This window comes from Sapajus apella, unplaced genomic scaffold (genome assembly GCF_009761245.1).
Source record: "Sapajus apella isolate SASKATOON/1434 unplaced genomic scaffold, GSC_monkey_1.0 scaffold2, whole genome shotgun sequence".
Lineage (NCBI taxonomy): Eukaryota > Metazoa > Chordata > Mammalia > Primates > Cebidae > Sapajus > Sapajus apella.
In genome coordinates this window covers 21005139-21033027 of record NW_022436942.1, presented here as the reverse complement: position 1 = coordinate 21033027, position 27889 = coordinate 21005139, and the positions used below count along the sequence as shown (strand labels likewise).

Below are 27889 nucleotides of genomic sequence, written 5' to 3'. Positions count from 1 at the left end.
ATTATTATTCATATATGGTATAATCAACAGATCAGGAGATAAGCCATTGAAAAGATAGTCTATTACAATCCCGAGAAGGGGGCACGCCACACCATGCAGGGCCACATGGGAAAGCACCAGGTCATTCAGGAGGCAGAGGGAGGGAGCAAGGGGTAAATGTGGACAGGAGCCTTTCTTGTGGTTTTCATGGAAGAAATGTGCAAGACAAGGAGAGCAGGCTAAACAGGCTAAGGATTTACTGGTTTGAGTAATTTCAGTGGGCTCTGGGGTATAGTGCTGTCTCTAGGTATCTGGTACCTGACCCTGAGGTGATTAGGACCAGGGAATATTGGCCCAAAATGTCAGAGCCCAATAAAGGAGGCAGTTGAGGGTATGGACCCCAGACTTGTTGGTTTGCATACAAAAGGCACTCTCGAAGGGATTTAATCTAGGAATTAGCTGACCCTGGGAGGGGCAGTCTCTCCAGGGTCAGTAAGGCCCCAGATGTCAAAACATCAGAATAAAAAGACAGGCTAAAATGGGGTGTGGTGGTGCACATCTGTAGTCCCAGCTACTTGGAAGGCAGAAGTGGGAGAATTGCAAGACTCCAAAGAGTTGGAGTCCTGCCTCAGAAACACAGGAAGACCCTATCTCAAAAGGAGGAAGGAAGGAAGGAAGGGATGGAGGGAGGGAGGGAGGAGAGAGAGAAAGAGACAGAGGGAAGGGGAAGAGAGAAGGAGAAAAAAAGAAAAAGAGAGAAAGGAGGGAGGGAAGGAGGGAGGAAGGGAGGGAGAGAGGGAGGAAGGAAGGAAGGAAGAGACAGATTTAAGAGCTTAAGACAAGGGATCAATTCATTAGGGTCTTGTAAATCAGTGAAAGGAGTTTGTATTTTATTCTCCCCATAATGAAAAGCTATGAGCTGCTCAAGGAAGGGAATGGCCAGGCAAGGTGGCTCACGCCTGTAATCCCAGCACTTTGGGAGGTGGAGGCAGGAAGATCACTTGAGGTCAGGAGTTTGAGACCAGCCTGGCCAACATGGTGAAACCCCATCTCTACCAAAAATACAAAAATTAGCCTGGCATGGTTGCGCGTGCCTGTAATCCCAGCTACTCATTAGGCTGAGGCAGGAGAATCACTTGAACCTGGGAGGCGGAGGTTGCAGTGAGCCAAGATTGTGCCACTGCACTCCAGCCTGAGCAACAGAGTCAGACAACTCTGACTCAAAAAATAAATAAATAAAAAATAAAGGAAGCAAATGATATTGTCTGATATTACACTTGGAGAAAATCCCACCAGCTGAGTGGAGAAGATGTAGAGGGCAGGAAAGGCCCAGTGAAAAACAATTTGCTGCACCCAGGTTTTAGTAGCAAACACGGTAAGAGAGGGTTGCTTGGGATTAAATTTTTGAGGTAGAAGTATGACAGGACTTGCTGCAAAAAATTAAGTGTAGGGTGTTAAAAAAGAAATATTAGTAAAATGGACAGCTGGATTTTTAGTCTGAGCAACTGGGTGGCAACAGGTCACTTACTGCACTAGGGAAGCTCCAGAGAAGAACAAGAGCTCTACCTGGGACATGGTAAGCTTGGGGAGACTCTAAAACATCTAAGGGGAGATACTCGGTTGTGTAGATAAGGAAAGGCCAGGGCCAAAGAAATATGTTTGAAAGTTGCAGAAGATAAAGAAGTGTTTCAGGAAGGGGAGGGTACGAAATGTGTTGAAGACTGCTAAGAGATTAAGATGAGGACTGAAAATTGACCATTGGATTTGGCAACATGGAAGCTGTTGGTGATCTTGATAAAAGAAAATTCTGGAGTGGTAGGGACAATTGGAAAAAATGGGAGATAAAAAGTGGAGACAGCAAGTGTCAACTAGAGGACATCAGGGATTTAGGCCAAGGCCCAGCTTATCTCAGGTAACACCTCTGTTCTATCCCCAAATGTCACCACCCCCCATCATCCACCACACCGTTTCTATGCTGAAAATATTCAGAAGACTGAACTCTCTCTGTCAGTGCCCCACTCAGCACATCTGCAGTGACATGGGAGATCAGGGATTGATGGAAACCCAGCTCTCCCTCCTGTGAGCCCCTGGATAAGCAGACAGGCAGTGTCCTCACCGAAACACTTTCTTTCTAAAAAGCAAACCAACCATGGAGATCAATGACTTCACTGGCATAGCCTCTAGAATTCTCCAGGAGTATCTACATTTAACAGGAAGCTGAGATTTCATGCACGGGCATTAATTCCCAGGATGAGATTCTAGACATGAGGAACGGAGACCCTCAAACCCCTCATGCCATCTGTAACCAAAGAGATCTTTCATGAGTGGGGAGGCAATAGTTATCCCAGAGAAAAAAAGGTGTCAGGAGGTTGGCCAAGGGCAACGAGCTTAAGGAGAGAAAGAGAACACATCAGGCACTGGGGATCCAGACAGAATTATCTGGCCCATGACACTCCCTCAGCTCAGGGTTACCCAGGGAAACCCCAAGAGTCATGGATTCCCAAATCTCTAGCAGGGTGGAGGCACAACGCCAGCTGGAGAATGATTATGGGCCCCACAGAGGCTGAGACTTCCAGGTAGGAAAGAGGGTAACAGCAGATCCTCACCTGTGCCCAACAGCCCCTTCCCTAGCGGGATGATCATTTCGCCTCCCTGGGTAAGTGCCCCACGCAGTGCCAAGCAGCCTTTGGCCTTTCCCTGATGCATCTAGAACCTGCCAAAAACAAGAGGTGAAGAAAAACAGTGGGCAGATCAGGGCCCACTCAGGGCCTTAGGACCTCTTGCTGTGTTGGGAGGCAGTACCTGTCCGTGGGCATAGGAGAAAAGAGTCCAGGAGAGGAGTTCCCAAATCTCTACTATTGCATTTACAGAGTTGTGATTCAGATGTCATTAAGCTGGCTGGACAGGGAGAAGGGCTGGGAAGGAGACAGAGAATGTTGGACAATTTCTGCCAAATAAAATTGCACATAACAGAACAAGGCAAGTAAGTATATACAGACTGTGCAAACCTGTGATGTGTGGTGTAAGTATGTTGTGGGGAATATGTGTCAGGTTATAAGTGTGGTGGTTATGTGATAGGCATGTCTGTGGTGTGTCTAATAGGATGGGGTGTGTGGGGTGAAGGATGGGGTGAGGTAGTAGATAGTGTGTACAGGCTTGTGCATTTGCATGTAGTGTAAATCAGCGGGGCATCACAGCCTCCACACTGTCTATGGTCAGCATCTCTCAGGCTCCTGTTAATTGGTCCCATCCCAGAGCCCACAGACAGCTGCCTACATCCTCCCCAACACACACACACAAACACACACACACACACACACAACCATGGGCAGCTCCCATTAATACTATAGACAAAACAAAAAATCTGAAAGAACAAAAGCCAGTTTATTGCCTGGCTGTGCTCCTCCAGACCTCTCTGATCCAATAAAGGCTGTCCTTCTCCCATTTCCCACATGCCCCATTAGGCTCCAAAATCCCAACTCCCTTGACCGACGATGTTAAAGCTACCCCTCAAGATCTGCTTTCTGTTCCACTCAGCCTTTAACGGCGCCACCTCTTGCATCCAGGGGTCATGGGGTGACCAGTCCTGAGCCAGCCAGCCACACCCCACCAGTTATCCTCTGTCCATCTAGCCAGTTAACCACAGGTTATCTCTTCGCCAATCCACATGCCCATTAGCTGATCAATTTGCCCACTGGCCTGTCTCTCTAAGGCTTATTGGAGGCATAGGGATGGTTTTATGGTTTTAAAAAGAGCCACAGGAAGGGGAAACAGAGAGTTGCTTAATAGGTATTGAGTTTTCATTTTGCAAGATGAAAAAATTCTAAAGCTTTGTTGAATATACTTAATCCTGAGACATACACTAAAAATGGTTAAAATAGTAAATTTTATATGTTTTCACAATAATTAAAAATAGTGTTTTTTAAAAAGAACTTCATCCCCTCTCTGTGACCCCATGGGCAGTTACTGTCTTTCTCAAGGATCCTCTGTGGGAGGCTTTGAAGAGGATAGCGGTGACTTCAGGGCCGGTGTCTCTCTGAAGATGGTCCCAACTGTGTCAGGATGTGTGGGAAGAGGAAGAGGGAAATTAACAGAGTCAGAGTAGAAACAGGGAAGGAAGAGCAGACAATCTGGAAGAAACTTGCCTCTCCACCCTCACCAATGACATCTTGAGGCAAAATCTAATTAGAGGACTGAGAGGGAAGAAATGCTCACAGTGTGAAAAGGTGCAGTAAGTATGGACGGAGGGAGAGGCCCAGATGAGGACGGGGGGATCAAGGAGGCCAGAAGGAAGCAGGGGGAAAAAAGGCTGAGGGGATAAAAAAAAAAAAAAAAAAAAAAACCCTTTTGGCACAATGTACAATGTACACTATTTGGGTGATGGGTACACTAAAATGCCAGACTGCATCACTATATAATTCATCCATGTAACCAAAAACCACTTGTACCCCCAAAGCTACTGAATTTTTTTAAAGAGTCCCAGTTTCATCAAGAGAAGGAAGGTTGGTATTGCCACTCATGTGTCCAGCTAGAGGAATCCAAAAACACAACATAGCGAGACCCATAAAAATGTCCACACGCTTAGTCAATAATATTACTTCCAGAAATTTACCCTAAGGTAATAAGCTAGCAGAGGCAAACTGAGACACACACAGAAATATTGTTTGCATCATTATCTACCATAGCAAAAAAAGATAGGACAGCTAAAAGTGGAAGAAGATGAGGAGTGTTTGCTAAATGTTAGTGGAGAAATTCAATGGACTACTACAAGAAAGTTTTTTGAAAGACTGTTCAGAATGCCATGTGGTCTCGTGGCAAAATGCTTACAGCAAACATTAAAAAAGGAAAAGAAGGCCAGGCACGGTGGCTCACACCTGTAATCCCAGCACTTTGGGAGCCTGAGGCGGGTGGATCACGAGGTCAGGAGTTCGAGACCAGGCTGACCAACATGGTGAAACCTCATCTCTACTAAAAATATAAAAATTAGCTGGGTGTGGTGGCACACACCTGTAATCCCAGCTACTTAGGAGGCTGAGGTAGGAGAATTGCCTGAACCTGGGAGGTGGAGGTTGCAGTGAGCCGAGATTGTGCCACTGCACTCCAGCCTGGGCGACAGAGTGACACTTCGTCCCAAAAAGAAAAGGAAAAGACGACAAAACGGTATATACACTATGTCTACAAGCATAGAAAATGGGTTTGCAGGGGGACAAAGACTTGAGGGTGATATATAAGAAAAAAAAGAATTTAAGGTGATAGAATAACAATGAGTTTATTCCAAATATTTCTTAAATATTTTTAATTGAAAAAAACATTTTTAAAATTTGAAAATATCAGGATCTATTTTGTGTTATCAACATCTGAAAATTGTTGGGTTTTTTTTTCCTTTTTAATCAGCCAGCCCGAAATGTCATGAAGATTTATTGACATAAGTAGAGAGGACTAATGAACTCAGATACTCCTTCTGTCCAAACTGACTACATGCAAGTTCATCTCCCAAAAGTGTAGGGTGAGGCTACTGGCCTCACTAGAGATAGCGTAAGTATGTGGTTGAAACCTCAGGCTTGAAATTACAATTCCGGTTCTGCTGTTCACTGACTTTGTGATCTTGGATAGGTCATTTAAAGCCTCACAACCCTGATTCTATAACTGCAATGACAAAATAACAATTGTCACTAATGTTGTTTAAAAAAGTCAACTGAGATACCACATAATCCCCAGCACACAGCACTCTTTAAACATAAGCTAGAATAAATGGCTTAAGGCCAAATATATATATATATATATATATATATATATACACACACACGCACACACATATATATATATACGTATATGTATACGTATATATATATATATATATGTGTGTATATATATATATAGTAAGAGGGCAGAGTGAGGGTGGGATGACAGTTAAGTGCAATGGGTAGAACTTTGAGGCTCTTTCCTAAATGTGAAGATAGCTAGACTAACCTCTTGAGTAGGTCAATGGAGGCAATCAAAGCTCCACAAATCTTGGGACCAGGACTTCTGAAAGTCCACTCCAGGTTCCTGTCTTTGTCTAACTAGCTGCCTAAATTTAGGCAAATCACTTAACCGTTCTATTTATCAGTTCCGCTACCTTTATCACTGAGATTCGTTCACTCATCTAATAAATGTTTAATGAACACTCAGCATGGTCCAAGTACTGAGCTTGTTTTTCTGGTGATTAACCTCTACGGCAGTTTTTGATAACTCGGTGGTTAAGATCACAGGCTCTGGAGTTAGGCAGGCCTGGATTTGAGCCCAAACTCTCTTACTTACAAAATGTATGACATTGAGAAAGTTACTTACACTGTCTGGGTTTCCCTTTCCTTATCTGTAAATGGAGAAAATGAAGGTTTCTATGTCATAGTGTAATTAGGAAGATCCAATGACTTAATGAATGTTTAGCCCTTAGCATGGTGCCTGGCAGGAACCAAGCACTTGGGAAACATTACAGCTGCTAAAACAGGAAACTGCCTCCTCGCCTCCCCACCACGTCCTGCAGGATCTCACAGTGGAGTCATAACTGCTGAGACCAAAGCACAAGCAACATCTCATGAAAGAAGAGATAAATGTCTTCCTCAATTACTCAAGGGCTCTCAGTGCAAGAGGATTAAACATTGTATGAAATACTAAGCATTTAGCCAAGACAAATACATTATAGCCTTTTCCTACAGGCAGAAGAGGCCATAGCTAGAAAGGGCTACCTCAGTAGGTGGTGAGTTCCCCATCACTGCAGATGTGCAAACAGACACTGCACAGCATCCTTCTAAAATGTTGAAGATAAGATCCAAGTATAGTCATATGGAAATATATGTTCCTAAACATCACTCTTAATCTTGAAATGCCATGGATAATTATTTCTGAGCCTGAGGATCACAGAAAGCTGCCACCGAGATAGCAGAACTTGAGTGAAGGCTCGAAGTATGATGGGATTTTAATACAACGAATAGAAATATTCTCTGCAAGGAGACACTATGGCAATGCATGGAGGCCTGAGAGAACAGGGTGTGCTGGGACAGAGCAGCTAGTGTGGCTGATCACAGGGGCCCAGATAAGAGAAGAATGGAGGAATCAGGGCAGGTGTCAGAATTCCAATGATACCATTGGGCACTATTATTACAAATAGTCATATCACTGTGACATTAAATCTACAGCTCACCATGGTGAACATTAGACACCAGCTTGGGACAGTCCCTGGTGCTACACAGTTTCTTTTGGGCCTCAGCATCCATTTAGAGAGTACAAAGGGGCCTAGGTCACAGCAGTTGCTCCACCCTTCACTCTGGAGAGAAGCCCAAAGACCAAAGCTAGAGTCTCTGCATATGGGAGTCAGGCCCCAAACACAGGACCAGAGCACAGGAAACAGTGAAAAAGGTGTCGAATGTGGAGTCAACAGACTTGGACTGAAGTCCCAGGCCTGCCACTTTCTAGATACTACTTCAGTCACATTATCTAATCTCTCTGAGACCCATGGCTCATTCATAGAGAAGGTATTCATTCTCTCACTTGATTTTCAGAGGAACTGTGTGGAAAGTGCTTTACCAAATTACAGAAATGTTGATTGTTATTTCTAAATAACTTCTCTTCTTAGCTATGTCTCAGATTCTGGCCTGGAGTGACGACTGGGGTAAACCATACTACGCTGCCTGAATTTCTCCTTCTTGGATTCTCCGACCTGAAGGCCCTGCAGGGCCCCCTGTTCTGGGTGGTGCTTCTAGTCTACCTAGTCACCTTGCTGAGTAACTCCCTGATCATCCTCCTCACGCAGGTGAGCCCTGCCCTGCACTCTCCCATGTACTTCTTCCTGCGCCAACTCTCAGTGGTGGAGCTCTTCTACACCACTAACATTGTGCCCAGGACCCTGGCCAATCTGGCCTCCCCGCATCCCCAAACCATCTCCTTCCAGGGCTGTGCAGCCCAGATGTACATCTTCATTGTCCTGGGCATCTCGGAGTGCTGCCTGCTCATGGCCATGGCCTATGACCGATATGCTGCCATCTGCCAGCCACTGCACTACTCCACCCTCTTGAGCCCACAGGCCTGCATGACCATGGTGGGCACCTCCTGGCTCATAGGCATCATCACAGCCACCACCCATGCCTCCCTCATCTTCTCTCTGCCCTTCCCCAGCCACCCAATCATCCCACACTTTCTCTGTGATATCCTGCCAGTACTGAGGCTGGCAAGTGCCGGGAAGCACAGGAGTGAGATCTCCGTGATGACAGCTACTGTAGTGTTCATCATGGTCCCCTTCTCTCTGATTGTCACCTCTTACATCCGCATTCTGGGTGCCATCCTAGCAATGGCCTCCACCCAGAGCCGCCGCAAGGTCTTTTCCACCTGCTCCTCCCATCTGCTCGTGGTCTGTCTCTTCTTTGGAACAGCCAGCATCACCTACATCCGGCCCCAGGCAGGCTCCTCTGTCACCACAGACCGCATCCTCAGTCTCTTCTACACGGTCATCACACCCATGCTCAACCCCATCATCTACACCCTTCGGAACAAGGATGTGACGAGGGCCCTGCAACACCTGATGAAGAGGCAGAGCCCCTCGCCCTGAAGAGACTCAGAGGACATCTGCTGACTCACTCATTGCTCATCCTGCTGGCCTTCAGGGGCTGGGTTTAAACCCAACCATCACAGAAACCATGCAGCACCTCAAAGGAGAAAGCTTCCTGGAAGAAAGTACTGAAATAAAACAGAGATAAATCTAGGTATTGCCTCAGTCCACAGTCCACACTCACTATCAGAGCATGGGTTATTAGGTCAAAGTAGAATGAAAGGGATTGCTGCCTTTGAGAAAGAACATTTATTTGGCATCTTCTAGATTGTTCTGGATCCCTGAGCAGTGATTGCCATGGCTGCACTGGTAGTCAGAAGTCTGTGTCAGTCATGAAAGCAGGTGTCTGTAAACTTGACATCCAACTAAGTGACCCACCCAAAGCCTGTGAAGGAGTTTACCTAGCCCATCCATTACATTTTCTTCTACCTGCATCTGAGCCTTCCTCTACTCAGTGGAACATCTGTTCTGCCCTTGGCCTTTAGGAGAAGGTGCATCTGAGGCTTCCAGTCATAAGGCTCTGTCCTTCCCAAGATACCAGCACAAAAGGGAAGATGTCAGATTGTATCAAAAAAGACCAGGTTAAACAACAGGAAAAGCTATCTGCCAGGAGAGCCTATACATGATTCCCAGAAACACAATGAGTTGTCCTGTTCTGGATGCTTGTAGAAGAGAGTTGATCAGGGATTCCAGAAGACCCGCCAGCTTGAGAGGCAGGATCCACAGAGCTGAAGCTAACTAGGGAGCCGGAAGCAGGACATGGTGGAAGCAAAGCACTCCCATCCCTCTGTGCTGAGGTGCCACCAGCTTCCCACCTCCCTTGGGCCAGGGACAGAAGTTTCTCCTGCTTTATTCTCTGGGGTCCCTCATAGCTAGATAGTAGCAGAAGGCCAAGGCAGAAAGACAGGCTGTTTTAGTTCCCCTCTATTCCCTCACCTCTCACACACCATTACCACCTACGTGTTCTCTAGCTAAGAAATGCCAGAAGCTCTGGCTCTCAGTGAGGAGAGACCCCCAACATTTCATCAATAATGTGAGCTGTTCAGGAAATGATGGGAACCCTACTTCTCTCACCACCCCTGTGATCTTCAAAGAGTCCTTATCCATCACAGAGACTCTGCTCTTGTGCTAAGGAGTATTCAACCATGGGAATGGGTGTGTGTTCTGTAGCCCAGCCTCTGCACCCACTTTTTTTTTTTTTGAGACAGAGTTTTGCTCTTGTTGCCCAGGCTGGAGTGCAATGGTGTGGTCTTGGCTCATTGCAACCTCCACCTCCCAGATCCATGCAATTCTCCTGTCTCAGCTTCCCGAGTAGCTGGGATTACAGGCATGCCCGGCTAATTCTGTATTTTTAGTAGAGACAGTTTCACCATGTTGGCCAGGCTGGTCTCAAACTCCTGAACTCAGATGATCCACCTGCCTCAGCCTCTCAAAGTGCTGGGATTACAGGCATGAGCCACTGTGCCCAACCCCACTTCTAAGTTTAACACTGTGCCCAACCCCACTTCTAAGTTTATTTCCCACAAATCTCCCCAGGCCCAGACAGGCTTTTATATCTCTATGCCTCTTCATAAGCTGTCCTGCCAGAAATTCCCCACACACATCTTATCCAAAATACATACCTGGCAAACCCCTATTCCTCCTGTAAGACCCAACTCAAGAAATTCCTCACATCCCAGACATATTTCATTACTCCTTCTTTTATGTCACTGCTATTATAAGCCTTTTTGCAATGAATTGTAACTCTTTTTCATATTTCTTTAACCACTTCTAAACTGTTAAAAACCTGAAGACAGGGAAAGAGTACTAAGCCCTCATCTCACCCGAAATAGCTCAATAAATGTTGATTTATTTAATGAATCACTCAAATATAATAATGCTTGCTTGTAGAATCATTTTGTAAACTCTAAAATGTTATATAAAATTCTGCTTATATTAATCTGTCACAGTAGAGTTATAAAAATAAAAACAATTCTGTTTATTAAACTATTAAACCTCATGTTCTAACTGTCTCCCATTGAGGTTCAGAAATACCAGTCCAGCCTAGGGCCACCTAAATCACTGAGTATGCTCTGCTCTGAAATAGCTCACAGGAGGGCTCTTTCCTACCCTCTCCACTGTGGACTTCTGACATCATCCATAAGTGGTGATCACATGTCTGACTGGACAACACCATCTCCCTGGTGTCATTGTCCTGCTCCCAACCTGTGCCATCAGCCTGGTCCCATGCCACCTTCCCTAGCCCTGGCACTCACCCCTAGACTGGGTAAGGCCCTAAGACCATCTTGGGTAGGATCTGGAGAGTAGACACTCAACACTTATTGTGGCCACGCAGCATTTGACTCTCTTTCACCATTTGGGGAATTCTCTACTTTAGAAGAATGGTGGGAAGAAAGACCACCTCTTTCTGTGGAGCCGAGGTGGCTTCATGGCCTCTGGGGCATGTGGTCTGGTTCCACTGACCAAATGTTCCCATGCCTGACTCTGACCAATTGGCTGGTGCCCACAAGCAGCAAGGAGCACTGTGTACTTTCAGGGACAGCACAAAAGGCTGCAACAGGAAGCTGCCAGGCTAGACATGGCATCTGGTCCCTGGTGGCAGCACCAGTGGCTCACTCAAGTTTGTGTTTAGGAGTAACTCCTGGAAGCTTTGCCTCCGGCATGGTCTCCAGCCCTCCCAATAACTCTGTGAACTAACCTGCATTTTGTTAATAAATTATATTGTGCTTCATCATTTAGGCAGCTTCTGTTGTCAAGAATTTTAACTGATACAATAGATTTGGAGGCTGGAGGTAGTAGAGGGAACTCTTAACCCTGGTGTACTAGAAAGAAAGTGGTCTGGGTCCTGTGTAGAGAACAGCTAAAGGGAACTTGGGGGTCAAAGAACATCTGCAGACAGACAGACACAGAGAAAGAGAGCCAGAAGCCATACAGCATTCCTGATTCAGAAAATAACTGATAAGGTCCCTGCCCTCCCAGGACTCAATCTAAGGCAAGTAGGGGTCAGGGAATGGAGTGGAGAAAAAAAAATCAGCAGAAACATAAATCCCAGAAGGCTTCCTGGAAGAAGTAGCTCAATGCAGTACTTCCAACCTTTCACACATCATGGGGCATGCAGACAGCACTAATATTTGAGCGGCACACCAGGGAAAACTAAACGAGACTTTAAGGTATCTAAATGGGGCTTGATGCAAAAAAAAAAAAAAAAAAAAATGTATTGCACTCTCTTTTTACTATGTAATTATAATTTTAAAATTATACGCTCTTCCGTTAAACAATGGATCAATAGAGAAATCTTTGAATATTAATTTTACATAAAATGTTCAAAACACAACGTGGTTCTGTGAACATAATTTTGGCACTGTGTAACAACATTTTGGCTAACAGTAGGCCACATATAAGACCTACCGTTCCCATAAACTTATGAAAAATTCCTATGGCCTAGGGACATTGTAGCAGTTGTCATGTAACAAAGTGCATTACTCAGGTGTTTGTTGTGATGCTGGTGTCAACAGACCTACTGTGCTGCCAGTCATATAAAGTATAGCACATATAGTAGTATGCAGTACAGAATACTTGAATAGTGATAATAACCAACTATGTTACTGGTTTATGAATTTGTTATACTATACTTTCATTATTATTTTAGAGTGTACTTGCTCTACTAAAAACAAAAAAAAAAGTTAACTGGCCAGGTATGGTGGCTCACGCCTGTAATCCCAGCACTTTGGGAGGCCGAGGCAGGCAGGTCACAAAGTCAGGAGTTCGAGATTAGCCTGGTCAACATGGTGAAACCCCGTCTCTACTAAAAATACAAAAAAATTAGCTGGGCATGGTGGTACATGCCTGAAATTCCAGCTACTCAAGAGGCTGAGGCAAGAGGATTGCTTGAACCTGGGAGGCGGAGGTTGCAGTAAGCCGAGATCATGCCACAGCACTCCAGCCTAGGTAACAGAGCAAGACTCCGTCTCAAAAAAAAAAAAAGAAAAAAAATATTAACTGTTAAACAGCCTCAGGCAGGACCTGTAGGGGGTGTTTCAGAAGAAGGCATTGTTATCACAGGAGATGACAGCCCACGTGTGTTACTGTTCCTGAAGACCTTCCAGTGGGACAAGACGTGGAGGCAGAAGGCAGCAATATTGATGATCCTGACTCTAGGCTGACTGTGTTTTTGTCTTAGTTTTTAAAAAATAAAAATTTTAAATATAGAAAAATTATTATAGAATAAGGACATAAAGAAAGAAAATGTTTTTGTACAGCTGAACAATGTGTTTGTGTTTTAAAACAAGTGTTATTACAAGAGTCAAAAAGTTAAAAAGTTGTCCGGGCACAGTGGCTCATGCCTGTAATTCCAGCACTTTGGGAGGCCAAGGCAAGTGGATAATTTAAGGCCAGGAGTTCGAGATCACCCTGGCCAATATGGCGAAACCCTATCTCTACCAAAAATACAAAAATTAACTGGGTGTGGTGGTGCATGCCTCTAATTCCAGCTGTTTGAGAGGTTAAGGCAGGAGAATTGCTGGAACCCAAGAGGCAGAGGTTGCAGCGAGCCAAGATCACACCACTGCACTCCAGCCTGGGTGACAGAGCGAGACTTCATCTCCAAAAACAAAAAAATGTTTAAAAATTTTAAAAGTTTATAATGTAAAAAAGTTATAGGAAATAGGGTTATGTATTATTGAAGAAAGAAAAATATTTTCTTATAAATTTAGTGTAGATAAAGTGTAGTGTTTATAGAGTCTACAGTAGTGTAAAGTAATGCCGCAGGCCCTCACCTTCACATCACTCACTCACTCACTCATCCAGAGCAGCTTCCAGTCCTGCAAGCTCCATTCATGGTAAGTTCCCTCTACCATATGCACCCTATACTATATACACCAGGAATATGGTTGCAAAGGAGAATAAAACACAATCCAGTGAGAAAGAGAGACCAATTAACAGGCAGTTATAATTCTATAATTTCTCATGAGATATATAGTAAAATAGCAGCAAGACAGGATATTAAGAAGAGGACCCCAAGCCAGTCTCAGAGGGATGGAGAAGGCTTCAAAAGGGAGAGGATATCTTAACTGAAGTCTGAATAACCAGAAGTTATCCAGGGCACAAAGCAAGAAAATGTTCAAAGACAAACCTAGGCACATGAAAATTTTAAAGAGGTTCTCTGAGCAGTCAGCAATTTATGAATTAGGCAGCACCAGACTGCAGAGCAGTTTAGGACTCCACTGGAAGATGCAAGAGAGGAAACTTACCAAGTGAGAGCAAGACAAAGAAAACATGTGGGACTGATGAGAGTGGCAAGCCCCTGGTTAAAGATTAGTTGGCAGTTCCTGATTGGTAAAGTCTCTAGTTTTGTTTTACTGTTACATTAGGCTTCACTTTGCTTATACAGAAACTTAAAGCGCTAGAGCCACCGCAGGGTAATGGCTTCCCAGTTAATTTTTTTTTTTTAACAAAAGGGAATCGAATGTGCCAAGGCCCATAGGTGAGACGGGGCACAGCCCACTCTAGGAACTGCAGCAAGGGGGAGCATTGAGAGAAGGAGGAGTGAAGAGTGACCATAGCTGCTGGGGTTTGAAGAGGTCCGACTGACCAGGCAGCTCTCCCTTTCGGGCTCTCCACCAGCTGGGAAATACGCACTGGAGTCAGGGAGCAGAGCATCAGCTTTACTGCTAACAAAGCTGAACAGCAGGATGTGGCTTGAACCTACAGTCAAAATAAGTCTCATGAAGTTGCTCTCATTCCTGGAAGTAGAGAGTAGAATGGTGGTTACCAGAGCCCGGAATAGGAAGTGGGGAAAGGGACACAGGGAGAGATACGTCAGTGGATATAAAATTACATTTAGAAGGAATAAGTTCCAGTATTCTATTACACCAAAGGGTGACTTCAGGAAACAATATTGTATTGTAGATTTCAAAATAGCTAGAATAGAGAATTTTGAATGTTTTCACCACAAAGAAATGATAAAGCCATAAAGTAATTATAAATTTAGAAAGGAGGATTTTTTTTTTTTTCCTGAGACAGGGTCTCACTTTGTCACCCAGGCTGGAATACAGTGGTATAATCTCAGCACTGCAACCTCAACTTCCTGGGTTCAAGTGATCCTCCAGGCTCAGCCTCCCAAGTAGCTGGGACTACAGGTGCATGCCACACACTCAGATAATTTTTTTTGTTTTTTGGGGCTTTTTTTTGTAGAAACGGGGTTTCATCATGTTGCCCAGGCTGGTCTCAAACTCCTGACCTCATGATCTGCCCACCTCAGCCTCCCAAAGTGCTAGGATTATAGGCACGAGCCACTGCCCCCAGCAGGAGTCTTTATTTTTTTTTTAAGTTCATTCAATTCAAAATAATCCTCTCCAATTTTACTGAGGTGGCTGATCACATCCACAACCAAACCCGCCTCTAAACTGGAATTGGGTTGCTGACCCAGCCTCAGCCTCTACTTTCTTCTTGGCACCAGGTGGCACAGCACTCCGACTGTAGGTATCTCTGTCGGCTTCCCCTCTTGGGAGTCTTGCAGGCCGCTCACCCTCCAGACCTTTAGACCAAGGACTGCCAGTCTCTGGATGGCTGCGGCGTAGGGTGACAGGCACAATCTCTGGGGGCAGATGAAGGTAATCATGGAGATGCTGGATACGCTCACTGGTAAGGTACCAGTAGAAATGTCTGCAGGCAAACTGTTCCTTCACTAGGCTTGGGACTTGAGAGACTGCACGGCCTTCATGACATGAAGGTTGGGCACATTCTTGTCTGCCTGCTCTGGGTGGTTAGGCATGTGGGCATCCTTCCTGGCGACCATGACTCCCTTCTTAAAAAGGAGTTCATAAATGGCAATCCGGCTCTTCTTAGGCATCAACATCTCGGCGGCTAAAGGGTCCGGGGCCGGGGCTAGGAGGCTTTATTTTTAAAAAACCGTCACTGCATGTAAGGTGGCCATTCTAACAGGCTGGAAAGCATAGGCCCCAGCCAAAGGCCAAAAGACAGGTACTTCCAGGGAGAGGCAAGTGGAGCAGAGATTTATGTGTTCAGCAGGCTGGCCAAGTATATACCCTCAGTAGGTTACAGGAGGAGCTAGGAATATTCCTGAAGGTGGGCCTAACATGTATGTGCTAAATAAACATGTATGTAGCATATGACTCATGTTCACCTTGGGGTGCAAATTTAACATTTAAATGCATTACAGTTTAGGCCCTTACAACAAAAAGTGAAGCAGAGACACAAAGGCATTAAAGTGTGCAGCCTCTGTAAACTAGCCAGAACCAGTCCCTGGGCAGTGGTCTTATCAGGAGAAAGTTACTGAAATCAATCATTTGGCCAGTCAAAGCAGTAGTTATGGCTTGTGAACAGAGGAGTCAGCCAGTCAGTGTCTGGTGGTGGAGGAGCTACAACTGTTTTACTATTGCTTATCTTGTTTAGCTGCTAGAGAAAAAGGAAAACCTTGTAGCAGTTAGAACATAGTTCACTCTTTAAGTGTAGGAATGTATGACTTAACCTTTGCCTGGTATGGCCTTAAGTCCTGTTCATAATTTGGTATCTTATTGCCACAAAGAGTCTATTCTGTCAATCTCACGGTCTCGATTTTAACATTAATGCTGGTCAATTATTGTGTCTAAACCATAGAAGGAAGGAGGTATAATAAAGCATGTCTGACCTCCCATTCCATCATGGCCAAGGACTCAGTTTTTAAGTTTCCTCAGTGGTTGGGGGGTTAGGATTTCACCTTTATTTTACAATATGCTAAATATCTTGTTTTACTTATTATACAAATGTATACACATACTGAAACATTACACTGTACCCCACAAATATGCACAATTTTTTATTATACTTTAAGTTCTGGGATACATGTGCAGGTTGTGCAGGATTGTTACATAGGTATACACATGCCATGGTGGTTTGCTACATCCATCCCCCCGTCATCTACATTAGGTATTTCTCCTAATGTTAGCCCTCCCCAATCCCCCCACCTCCTGCACAATCATTATGTGTCTATTAAAATAACAAGCTGGTGGCTCATGCCTGTAATCCCAGCACTTTGGAAGGCCTCCTGCCTTAAGCCAGGAGGATGGCTTAAGGCTAACAGCTTGAGACCAGCCTGGCCGACATAGTGAGGCCCTCTCCTTTAAAATTTTAAGTTTTTTAATTAAAATAATAAAACAAAATAAGTGTTATACCCCTTGCATTCATCACTATCTCCCAGTTACAAACAGAGGATTGGTACAAATTACAGGTCACTCCATGCAGGGTCTACCATTTGAAGGGAAAAGAGTACATGTGACCAAAGGCAGGCCAGTCTGAAAGAAAAACCAAGAAGGCAAAAACACTTTCTACAGTACCATGAGTAAGTAAAGTCACTCCTCCACCTGTGAAGAAGCAAGTGAGGGGCCAGAGAGGAAGGCAGGAAGTGTTTCTACCCTTATTTCCTTCTGGGAGTGGAATAAAAATCCTTTCACCTTGTGGAAAACCTAAGGATCAGGATAATTACTAGTGCTCCCACCTCCACTGGGTACAGACCATAAGGATGTTGTGGCTCACTTGAGAACTTGGGGCTTATCCTCTGTAACAAGATCAGATTTGAGTTTTTAAAAGATCATTGTAGCCGTGATATAGAAAACAGATATTAGAAGCACCAAAAAGAGACACAGAGACCACAAACCAGTCCAAGAGTCAGGGTGCTTAGCTGCAAACAGATTCCACTCTGCTCATCTTAAGCAGAGACGAATTATTCAAAGATTTCACAGTGCATAGCATCTCCAAAGGGGCCAGGTTCCCCAGCCGCATGGCCAGGATGACACTTAGCACCCACAAGGACAGCTCCAGTGTCAACTCCACGGCCCTGACAGCACAGTTCACACAGCACTGCCCAGTGCCTACAGCTGTCTCTTGGGATGACATGCCTGGGCTCTGCCAGATGCTTTCCCCACAAGCTCATCAGATGGTGAATTTTGCACCCTCCTCTATAGAACTGGAAAAGCAATTTACCTTGGGGAAAGGAGACCAGTGAGGCATAAAACTTGAAAGGGTGTTCAAAAGGCATTGGACAGACAGAAAAAAAGACAAATGTCCCCCAGAGACACTAAACATGGACAGGAACAACCAGTACCAGCCACTGCAAAACATACCAAATTGTAAAGACCATCAACACTTTGAAGAAACTGCATCGACTAATGTGCAAAATATCCAGCTAGCATCATAATGTCAGGATCAAATTCACACATAACAATATTAACCTTAAATGTAAATGAGCTAATGCCCCAATTAAAAGATACAGATTGGATTAAGAGCCAAGACCCATCAGTGTGCTGTATTCAGGGGATCCATCTTACATGCAAAGACACATATAGGTTCAAAATAAAGGGATGGAGGAATATTTACCAAGCAAATGGAAGACAAAAAAAAGCAGGGGTTGCAATCCTAGTCTCTGATAAAACAGACTTTAAACCAACAAAGATCAAAAAAGACAAAGAAGCACATAACATAATGGTGAAGGGATCAATGCACAAGAAGAACTAACTATCCTCAATATATATGCACCCAATACAGGAGCACCCAGGTACATAAAGCAAGTTCTTAGAGATCAACAAAGAGACTTAGACTCCCACACAATAATAGTGGGAGACTTTAACACCCCACTGTCAATATTAGACAGATCAATGAGACAGAAAATTAATAAGGATATTCAAGACTTGAACTTCAGACCAAGCGGACCTAACAGACATCTACAGAACTCTCCACCCCAAGTCAACAGAATATACATTCTTCTCAGCACCACATTGCACTTATCTAAAATTGACCACATAACTGGAAGTAAAACACTCTTCAGCAAATGCAAAAGAATGGAAATCATAACAAACAGTCTCTCAGAACACAGTGCAATCAAATTAGAACTCAAGATTAAGAAACTCACTCAAAAACTGCACAACCACATGGAAACTGAACAACCTGCTACTGGAAAACTACTGGGTAAATTACAAAATTAAGGCAGAAATAAAGAAGTTATTTGAAACCAATGAAAACAAAGACACAACTTACCAGAATCTTTGGGACACGGCTAAAGTAGTGTTTACAGGAAAATTTATAGCACTAAAGGCCCAGAAGAGAAAGCAGGAAAGATCTAAAATTGACACCCTAACATCACAATTAAAAGAACTAGAGAAGCAAGAGCAAAAAAATTCAAAAGCTAGTAGAAGACAATAAATAACTAAGATCAGAGCATAACAGAAGGAAATAGAGACATGAAAAACCATTCAAAATAATCAATGAATCCAGGAGCTGGTTTTTTGAAAAGATTAACAAAATAGACAGACTGCTAGCCAGACTAATAAAGAGAAAAAGAGAGAAGAATCAAATAGACACAATAAAAAATGATAAAGGGGATATATCACCACTGATCCCACAGAAAGACAAATTACCATCAGAGAATACTATAAACACCTCTGCGCAAATAAACTAGAAAATCTAGAAGAAACTAGAAATCTAGAAATTCCCGGACACACACATCCTCCCAAGACTAAACCGGGAAGAAGTCGAATCCCTGAACAGACCAATAACAAGGTCTGAAATTGAGGCAACAATTAATAGCCTACCAACCAAAAAGAAATCCCAGGACCAGATGGATTCAGAGCAGAATTCTACCAGAAGTACAAAGAGGAGCTGGTACCATCCCTTCTGAAACTATTCCGAACAACAGAAAAAGAGGGACTCCTCCCTAACTCATTTTATGAGGCCAGCATCATCCTGATACCAAAACCTGGTGTTGAGTACCAGCCCCAACCCTGTTCGTGGGTACCCTGAGCCCCGGCAGTGACAAAGGATTGAGAAAGGAAATAAAGACAAAGACACAGAAATAGAATTTCACAGCATGGGTCCAGGGGACCAACATAAAGCGTGAGGACCACATTGGCCCTGGGTTCTGGTTTCCACAGGTTTTTATTAGGTGCACATACTCATTAATTGAGGGGTGGAAACCAGGGGGGTTATTGGGGGAGGCCTTGAAACTATGGGGAGAGGACTTGAAACTGTTGTGGGGCAAGATAGCCAGGGGGAAAAGCATGTGTCATTAGAATACAATGGAACAGCTAATTCTTCTAAGGAATGCTTAACTAGTACACCAAGTTTTACCACTGATAATTATTGATATGCAGCTGCACTGGAACACAGCAGGTAGGGTGCCACCAGGTCTGATCACACACAATGCATAAAGGGGGTTTTATCTGCCCAACACTATGGACATAGGGAAACCAAGATTACCCCATATTCTGAGAACATAGGCAGAGCAGAAGGTGTTCTACTATCTCTGCCCGCAAGGCCTTCCTGCCTCGCCAGCTCCGGTCTACAAAGACCCTCCCAGATCTTATGAGCAGAGGTCACCAACCTTTCCCAGGTGCTTACACAAGCCCTCTTTACGAGATCCCTGTGCAGATCCCATGTTGGAAAAAAGTTCGTGGCACCAAGGCAGTGTTTTCCTGCCTTGCAACCACACTGTGGATGTGCCACAGTTAATGGGGCGCTCTCAGATGGTGTAACTTTAGGCCTCCCATTACCACTTTTGCTCATGGTTTTACAAGCCACAAGCTGTTTTCTTTTGTGCTGTGCTTTTCCTTCACTATTGTTTATTTCAGGGCATAAACTTCAGCTACCGTAAACTGTACAAGCTAATAGGCAAATCAAACTTATATTTGTTTAATCAGTAATAGTAGAGACAGCATATGTCTGCCCTGGTCATATGGGCCCACACCTGACAGAGACACAACAAAAAGAAAATTTCAGGCCAATATCCCTGATGAACATCGATGCGAAAATCCTCAACAACATACTTGCAAACCAAACCCAGCAGCACATCAAAAAGCTTATCCACCATGATCAAGTCGGTTTCATTGTTGGAATGCAAGGCTGGTTCAACATACAGAAATCAATAAATGTAATCCATCACATAAACAGAACCAATGACAAAAACCACGATTATCTCAGTAGATGTAGAAAAGTCCTTTGATAAAATTCAACACCCCTTCATGCTAAAAACTCTCAATAAACTAGGTATTGATGGAAGGTAACTCAAAATAATAAAAGCTATTTATGACAAACTCACAGCCAATATCATACTGAATGGGCAAAAGCTGGAAGCATTCCCTTTGAAAATCAGCACAAGACAAGGATTCCCTTTTGTACCACTCCCATTCAATGTTGGAAGTTCTAGCCAGGTCAATCAGGCAAGAGAAAGAAATAAAGCGTATTCAAATAGGAAGAGAGGAAGTCAAACTGTCTCTGTTTGCAGATGACATGATTGTATATTTAGAAAACCCCATCATCTCAGCCCAAAATCTCTTTAAGCTGATAAGCAACTTCAGCAAAGTCTCAGGATACAAAAATCAATGTGCAAAAATCACAAGCATTTTTATACACCAAGAACAGACAAACAGAGAGCCAAATTATGGGTGAACACCCATTCACAACTGCTACAAAGAGAATAAAATACCTAGAAATACAACTTACAGGGGATCTTAAGAACCTCTTCAAGGAGAACTACAAACCACTGCTTAAGGAAATAAGAGAGGACACAAACAAATTTTTAAAATTCCATGCTCATGGATAGGAAGAATCAATATCGTGGAAATGACCATACTGCCCAAAATAATTTATAGATTCAATGCTGTCCCCATCAAGCTACCATTGACTTTATTCACAGAATTAGAAAAAACTACTTTAAATTTTACATGAAACCAAAAATGAGCCTATATAGCCAAGACAATCCTAAGCAAAAAGAGCAAAGCTGGAGGCATCACACTACCTGACTTCAAACAATACTACAAGGCTACAGTAACCAAAACAGCATGGTACTGATACCAAAATAGATATATAGACTAATGGAACAGAACAGAGGCGTCATAAATAACTCCACACATCTACAACCATCTGATCTTTGACAAATCTGACAAAAGGAAGCAATGGGAAAAGGATTCCCTATTTAATAAATGGTGTTGGGAAAACTGGCTAGCCAAATGCAGAAAGCTCAAACTGGATCTCTTCTTGACACCTTATACAAAAATTAACTGAAGATAGATTAAAGATTTAAATATAAGACCAAAGACCATAAAAACCCTAGAAGAAAACCTAGGCAATACCATTCAGGACATAGGCATGGGGAAAGACTTCATGACTAAAACACCAAAAGCAATGGCAACAAAAGCCAAAATTGACAAATGGGATCTAATTAAACTAAAGAGCTTCTGCACAGCAGAAGAAACTATCACCAGAGTGAACAGGAAACCTACAGAATGGGAGAAAACTTTTGCAATCTATCCATTTGACAAAGGGTTAATATCCAGAATCTACAAGGAACTTAAACAAATTTACAAGAAAAAAACAAATGACCCCATCAAAGACTGGGTGAAGGATATGAACAGACACATCTCAAAAGAAAACATTTGGCCGGGCGCGGTGGCTCAAGCCTGTAATCCCAGCACTTTGGGAGGCCGAGGCGGGTGGATCACGAGGTCAAGAGATCGAGACCATCCTGGTCAACATGGTGAAACCCCGTCTCTACTAAAACTACAAAAAATTAGCTGGGCATGGTGGCACGTGCCTGTAGTCCCAGCTACTCAGGAGGCTGAGGCAGGAGAATTGCCTGAACCCAGGAGGCGGAGGTTGCAGTGAGCTGAGATCGTGCCATTGCACTCCAGCCTGGGTAACAAGAGCGAAACTCCGTCTCAAAAAAAAAAAAAAAAAAAAAAAAAAAAAGAAAACATTTATGTGGCCAACAAACATATCATAGTAGTAATAATTATAGTATAACTGAAATAGATTAGTAAACATTATTATTTACCTAGCACTGTGCTAAGCAGTTTTCATATATTCATTTATTTATCCGGTCAACAAATATTTCTTGAACATCTACTATGTGCCAGGCACTAGGGATACACTGGTAAACAAGACAGGCAGTTTCCCTCCTTCCCCCTTTATGGGACATCCCATTTTAGTGAAGGGAGACAAGCCATAAACAAGTTAATTTATATAGTAAGTGATGATGCAGCATAGAATGACTGAGGAAGTTTACGTTTTAATCCTCACAACAATCCTGTGAAACAGAAACTACTGTTGTCATGACTTTACAGATGCAGAATTTAAGGCACAAAGATGTAAAGAAAACTCCCACTATCTCAGATGGTAAGTGATGATCAGGATTTAATCTTGGACCTGCCTAACACCAGAACCAAGCTCTAAACCACCATACCATAGTGCTAACTACAACCCAGCCTTCTAGTCAACCTTCCTTAGCCAGCTCCTTATCTCTACTCCTAGACTTTGCATTAAAATAACTCTGTTCTCCTCTTTGAAGTCCCCTATTCCCAAGAACAGACATGGGCTTTTTGCTCCCTAATATTCATAGTGTACTTCCATTCAAAATACGTCCCACCCAATCCTTGGTAAACTGAGGAAAAATCAGTTTGTGTCCTCATTGAATCCTTTCTGCATCATAAGAACATTAAGTATCTATACCTTCCCCATTCTTCTCTTCCTGCACCATCTCCCAACTCATTTCTGACTCTTAGTCCATTTCCCTACCCTGAAACTTGTGGGAAAAGAGGGGAAAGACACTCATTTGGACTGTAAAGCAATAAAAATTTTTGCGAACTTTGGCAAAATGTTTCAAATGCTCTAAAACTATACATATATACATTTTGACCCAGCAATTCACTTTCTAGAAGTTTGTGCCAAGGAAAGCATAAAATAATATATAAAGATGTAAGTGCAACAATATCCATCTCAGTAATATTTACAAGAAAAAGTGTTAAATTCCAGTGATGGAATATTGTTTAAAATTTTGTACATCCACATAGTAGAATACTATATGGATATTAAAATCATGCTTTAGAAGTCTGCTGATGTAGAATAATGTTATAATTTAATAAAGTAGTAAATAACTGTTATCAAGCAGCTTAGACAATTTAATCCCATTTTTAGTTTTTAAAAATTTATATATGTATACACATATATATACATATATACATATATATTCATTTTCTCTATATACATACGTTTTCTCTGTACATATATGTGTATATATGTATATATATACAGCGAAAATGAATATATATGTATATATGTGTATATATGGGTATATATAAATATTTATATATATACACATATACAAATATATATGTACACATATATATACACATATATACACTTATATATACATATATATACACATATACAAATATATAAATACATATCTATATATATATATACACACACACACACACACACACAGAGAAAAATCAGAATGCAATAATTTCCCAAGGACCTTATTAACAGCAAAGTGTTAATATTTTGTTTTCTTCTGGATGCAAAATTCTCTGCAATTTACACTGTAACCTTTGTAAACTGAAAATCAATGTTTTTTTAATTATAGAAATGAGGCATTTATTAAGAGAGTGACCTGAAAACTATTATTTTCCTGATTTTCTTTTTTATTTAACTTTTAAGTTTAGGAGTACATGTGCAGGTTTGTTACATAGGTAAACTTGCGTCATAAGGGTTTGTTGTACAGACTATTTCGTCACCCAGGTATTAAGCCTAGTACCCATTAGTTATTTTTGCTAATCCTTTCCCTCCTTCCTCTGAAAGACCCCAGGATGTGTTGCTCCCACTATGTGCCCATGTGTTCTCATCATTTAGCTCCCACTTATGAGAACATGTGGTATTTGGTTTTCTGTTCCTGTGTTAGTTTGCTAAAGATTATGGCCTCCAGCTCCATCCTTCTTCCTGCAAAGGACATGACCTTGTTATTTTTATAGCTGCATTGTATCCCATAGTGTATATAATGGTTAATACTGAGTGTCAACTTGATTGGATTGAAAGATGCAAAGTATTGATCCTGGGTGTGTCTGTGAAGGTGTTGCCAAAGGCGATTAACATTTGATTCAGTGAGCTGGGAAAGGCAGACAGACCCACCCTTAATCTGGGTGGGCACCATCTAATCAGCTGCCAGTGCAGCTAGAATATAAAGCAGACAGAAAAACGTGAAAAGATGAGAGTGGCCTAGCCTCCCACTCTACATCTTTCTCACATGCTGGATCCTTCCTGCCCTTGAACATCAGACTACAAGTTCTTCAGTTTTGGGATTCAGATTGGCTCTTCTTGCTCCTCAGCTTGCTCATGGGCTATTGTGGGACCTTGTGATCATGTGAGTTAATACTAATAAACTCTCATATACATATATATATCCTATTAGTTCTGTCCATCTAGAGAACCCTGACTAATACAGTGTATATGTATCACATTTTCTTTATCGAGTCTACCACTGATGAGCATTTTGGTTGATTCCATGTCTTTGCAATTATGAGTAGTGCTGCAATGAACATATGTATGCATGTGTCTTTAAAACAGAACGATTTCTGTTCCTTTGGGTGTATACCTAGTAATAGGATTGCAAGTCACATGGTATTTCTGTTTTTAGGTCTTTGAGGAACTGCCACACTGTCTTCCACAATGGCTGAACTAATTTATACCCCCACCAGCAGTCTAGAAGTGTTCCTTTTTCTCCACAACCTCACTAGCATTTGTTTTGTTTTTGTTTTTTGCTTTTTAGTAAAAGCCACTCTGACTGGCATGAGATGGTATCTCATTGTCACTTTGATTTGCATTTCTCTAATGATCAGTGATGATGAGCTTTTTTTCCTATGCTTGTTGGCTGCATGTATGTCTTCTTTTGAGTCTGTTCATGTCCTTTGCCCACTTTTTAGTAGGATTATTTGGTTTTTTTCTTGTAAATTTAAGTTCTTTATAGATGCTGGATATTAGACCTTTGTCAGAAGCATAGTTTGCAAAACTTAAGAAAATCAGTGTTGTTTAAAAGGTCTTCATGTACTGTGTCTTGAGAGTGATTTCCCCACTGTGCTGCTCCCTTCTGTGGCTTATTGCTGTCGGAGAGCTTATTCACAAGCAAGAACTGACTTCTCAAAAAAAGTAAAATGACACTGGATCTCTCTGGCAGTAAATTAAGGTGGATTCCTAACATCATGGACAGTTTGCAAGAACCAAAATTGTCATTCTGGGGAGTCTAACAACCAGATTATATTTCCCAGCAGAGAAGAGAGATGAATGTGCATTTCTACCCTAGGATCACAGGAGCATATGAATAGCAAATCAGTAAGCAGGGGGTGGCGAAAGTTGAGTAGAGAATACCAACATCTGAGGGATCGCAAGAGAGAAGTTGTAAGTCAGGGGCGAAGTAATTGCACAGATGCCACCAGACTTAAAGCAGCACCAAGCAAGATGCAGCACCTGAACTTCCAAATCAAGTCAACTACTCCCTGCCCCTGTTCCTTCCCTGCTGCTTCAGATGCCCAGATTGGACATCACACCTGAAGTAAAGGAGCTCTTGTTGCACCAAAGATGACAGATGTAAGAGAGAAAGGTTTGCAACGAGTGGTCTCTGGGAGAAGGAAAAAGAGCAACGTCTCAGGAAGCATAGGTCCAAGAAGGCACCCTGACCCTCAGCAAAGACCAGAACCCACCTACCTCGTCAGCCTTCTTTCAAATGTGTGTTTTCCCAGCTGTGCATCTACAAACGAGACAGGTCAAGGTCACAGGAACAGGCCCCGGAAACGCAGCCTCTGGGCAGCATGTCCAAGGATCAGGCCTTTGTCTCCAAGAACTTAGAGAATCAAGGTCTCCAAAGGTATCTCCTTAGGAACCACTTCATGGCCCCTATGACCTCCTTGTTCTTGGAGTGTAGACAGAAGAGCTGAACACAGGGGTGACAACTGTGTAGAAGAAGGCAAGTCTCTTGTCCATGTCGTGAATGGAGCCCGCCTGAGGCCTCATATACACAGTCGTCTCAGTCCCAAAAAAGAGTCTGACTACAAACCAGGGGATGGCGGACAGGCAGAGCAGGTAGCAGACACTTTGGGATGCCCCTGAAATATCACAACCGCAAAGATGGTGGCAAGAATACTGCTCAGGTACGGTGGTTCACGCCTGTAATCCCAGCACTTTGGAAGGCCAAGGTGGGTGGATCACTTGAGGTCAGGCGTTCGAGACCAGCCTGGCCAACATGGTGAAACCCTGTCCCTACTAAAAAATACAAAAATTAGCTGGGCGTGGTAGCGGGTACCTGAAATCCCAGCTACTCAGGAGGCTGAGGCAGGAGAATCGCTTGAACCCGGGAGATGGAGGTTGCGGTGAGCCGAGATCGCGCCATTGCACTCCAGCCTGGGCAACAAGAGTCAAACGGCATCTCAAATAAATAAATAATACAAGCAAAGGAGGGGACGATACGTAAGAAGGGGCCAGCATAGAGACCGTCTGACGGTTGAGATTCCCTCTTCAGCCCAGAAGTCTCAGCACAGGCCGGGTATCACGCGGGAAGTGGCGGGTGGTGCTGGCGCCGCTGCAGAAGGGCGAGGGGAAGGTGAAGCAGGCGCGCGAGGCCCGAGCTCCTCAGGTGGTAGAATGCAGCGGCCGACAGATGGCGGCACAGAGGCGGAGGCCGTGCGCAAGCGCAGTCGGCGATGCCAGGGAGAGCTAAGAAACCCAGCCGCCGGAAGCCACCGGCAAGTGGGCTGGCGCTGCCGGGTACCGCACCCGAGGCTGCCGCTGTGATATGGGAGCTCCCCCAGGGAGAAGTGGCGCAGGAGGAAGCGCGTGGGCGCACGCAGGCAGAGTCCGCCCGTGCGTGGACGAAGATCAGAGAGTTCCCTAGCAGGGTCACCAGGTGGATGCCGAGCACTCCCCAAAACTGAGGGCCCCGGAGGGAAGCAAAACCTGAGAGCACCAACCAAACAAGCCCAGTCATGCTGTGCCATTGCCACCGCCATGTCCCCAAGGCCAGACTGGAGGACCCAGGCAGAGGCAGGCTCGTTCGGCTCCAGGAGGCATCCAGCCAAAGGCAAACGCCGTAGAGGGAAAGCTGTGGGAGAGGCTACAGGAACAGCCCAGCTCTCCTTCCCGCCAAGAAAACCCCTCTGAACAGGAAGAAGATAAGCCAGGGGAGTTGAGGGGAAATGGCAGGACCTTACTCAAGGCTGGGGGCTTAACAGACACCAGGGTGGTTCCACACACCCGAGTTCTGGGCTCTAGGAACAAAGAGCTGAGACCGGCAGGACAGCTGCCTCTGAGAACGTGGTTGAGAATATGGGCAGAAAAGTGGGTGAGTAGACAGAATAAAGCTGGCAGGAGATCGGAGGAAAAATGGATCCACCATGAGGCGGAGAGTGAGTGAGAGAAGACAGGATCAAAGACCAGGGTAGAGAGGCCTGCTGGGGCTTTACCCTCCTGGGCAGCACTCACAGCCGCTCAATCTTCCCAAGAGCCTGGCTCCCAGAG

At 43.7% G+C, this 27889-nt stretch overlaps 1 protein-coding gene and 1 pseudogene across 1 annotated transcript; one reads left to right on the top strand and one right to left on the bottom strand.

The window, feature by feature from the left end:
* The first annotated feature begins 2614 nt into the window (after window positions 1-2614).
* LOC116525439 (olfactory receptor 10P1) lies at window positions 2615-8682 on the top strand. Its single transcript, XM_032241188.1, has 2 exons — window positions 2615-2635; window positions 7595-8682. Exons 1-2 carry the CDS (start codon window positions 2615-2617, stop codon window positions 8561-8563), a joined length of 990 nt encoding a protein of 329 aa, XP_032097079.1. The 3' UTR covers window positions 8564-8682.
* A 6226-nt stretch (window positions 8683-14908) lies between these two features.
* On the bottom strand, window positions 14909-15515 carry LOC116556724 (annotated as a pseudogene).
* Between the last annotated feature and the right edge of the window lie 12374 nt (window positions 15516-27889).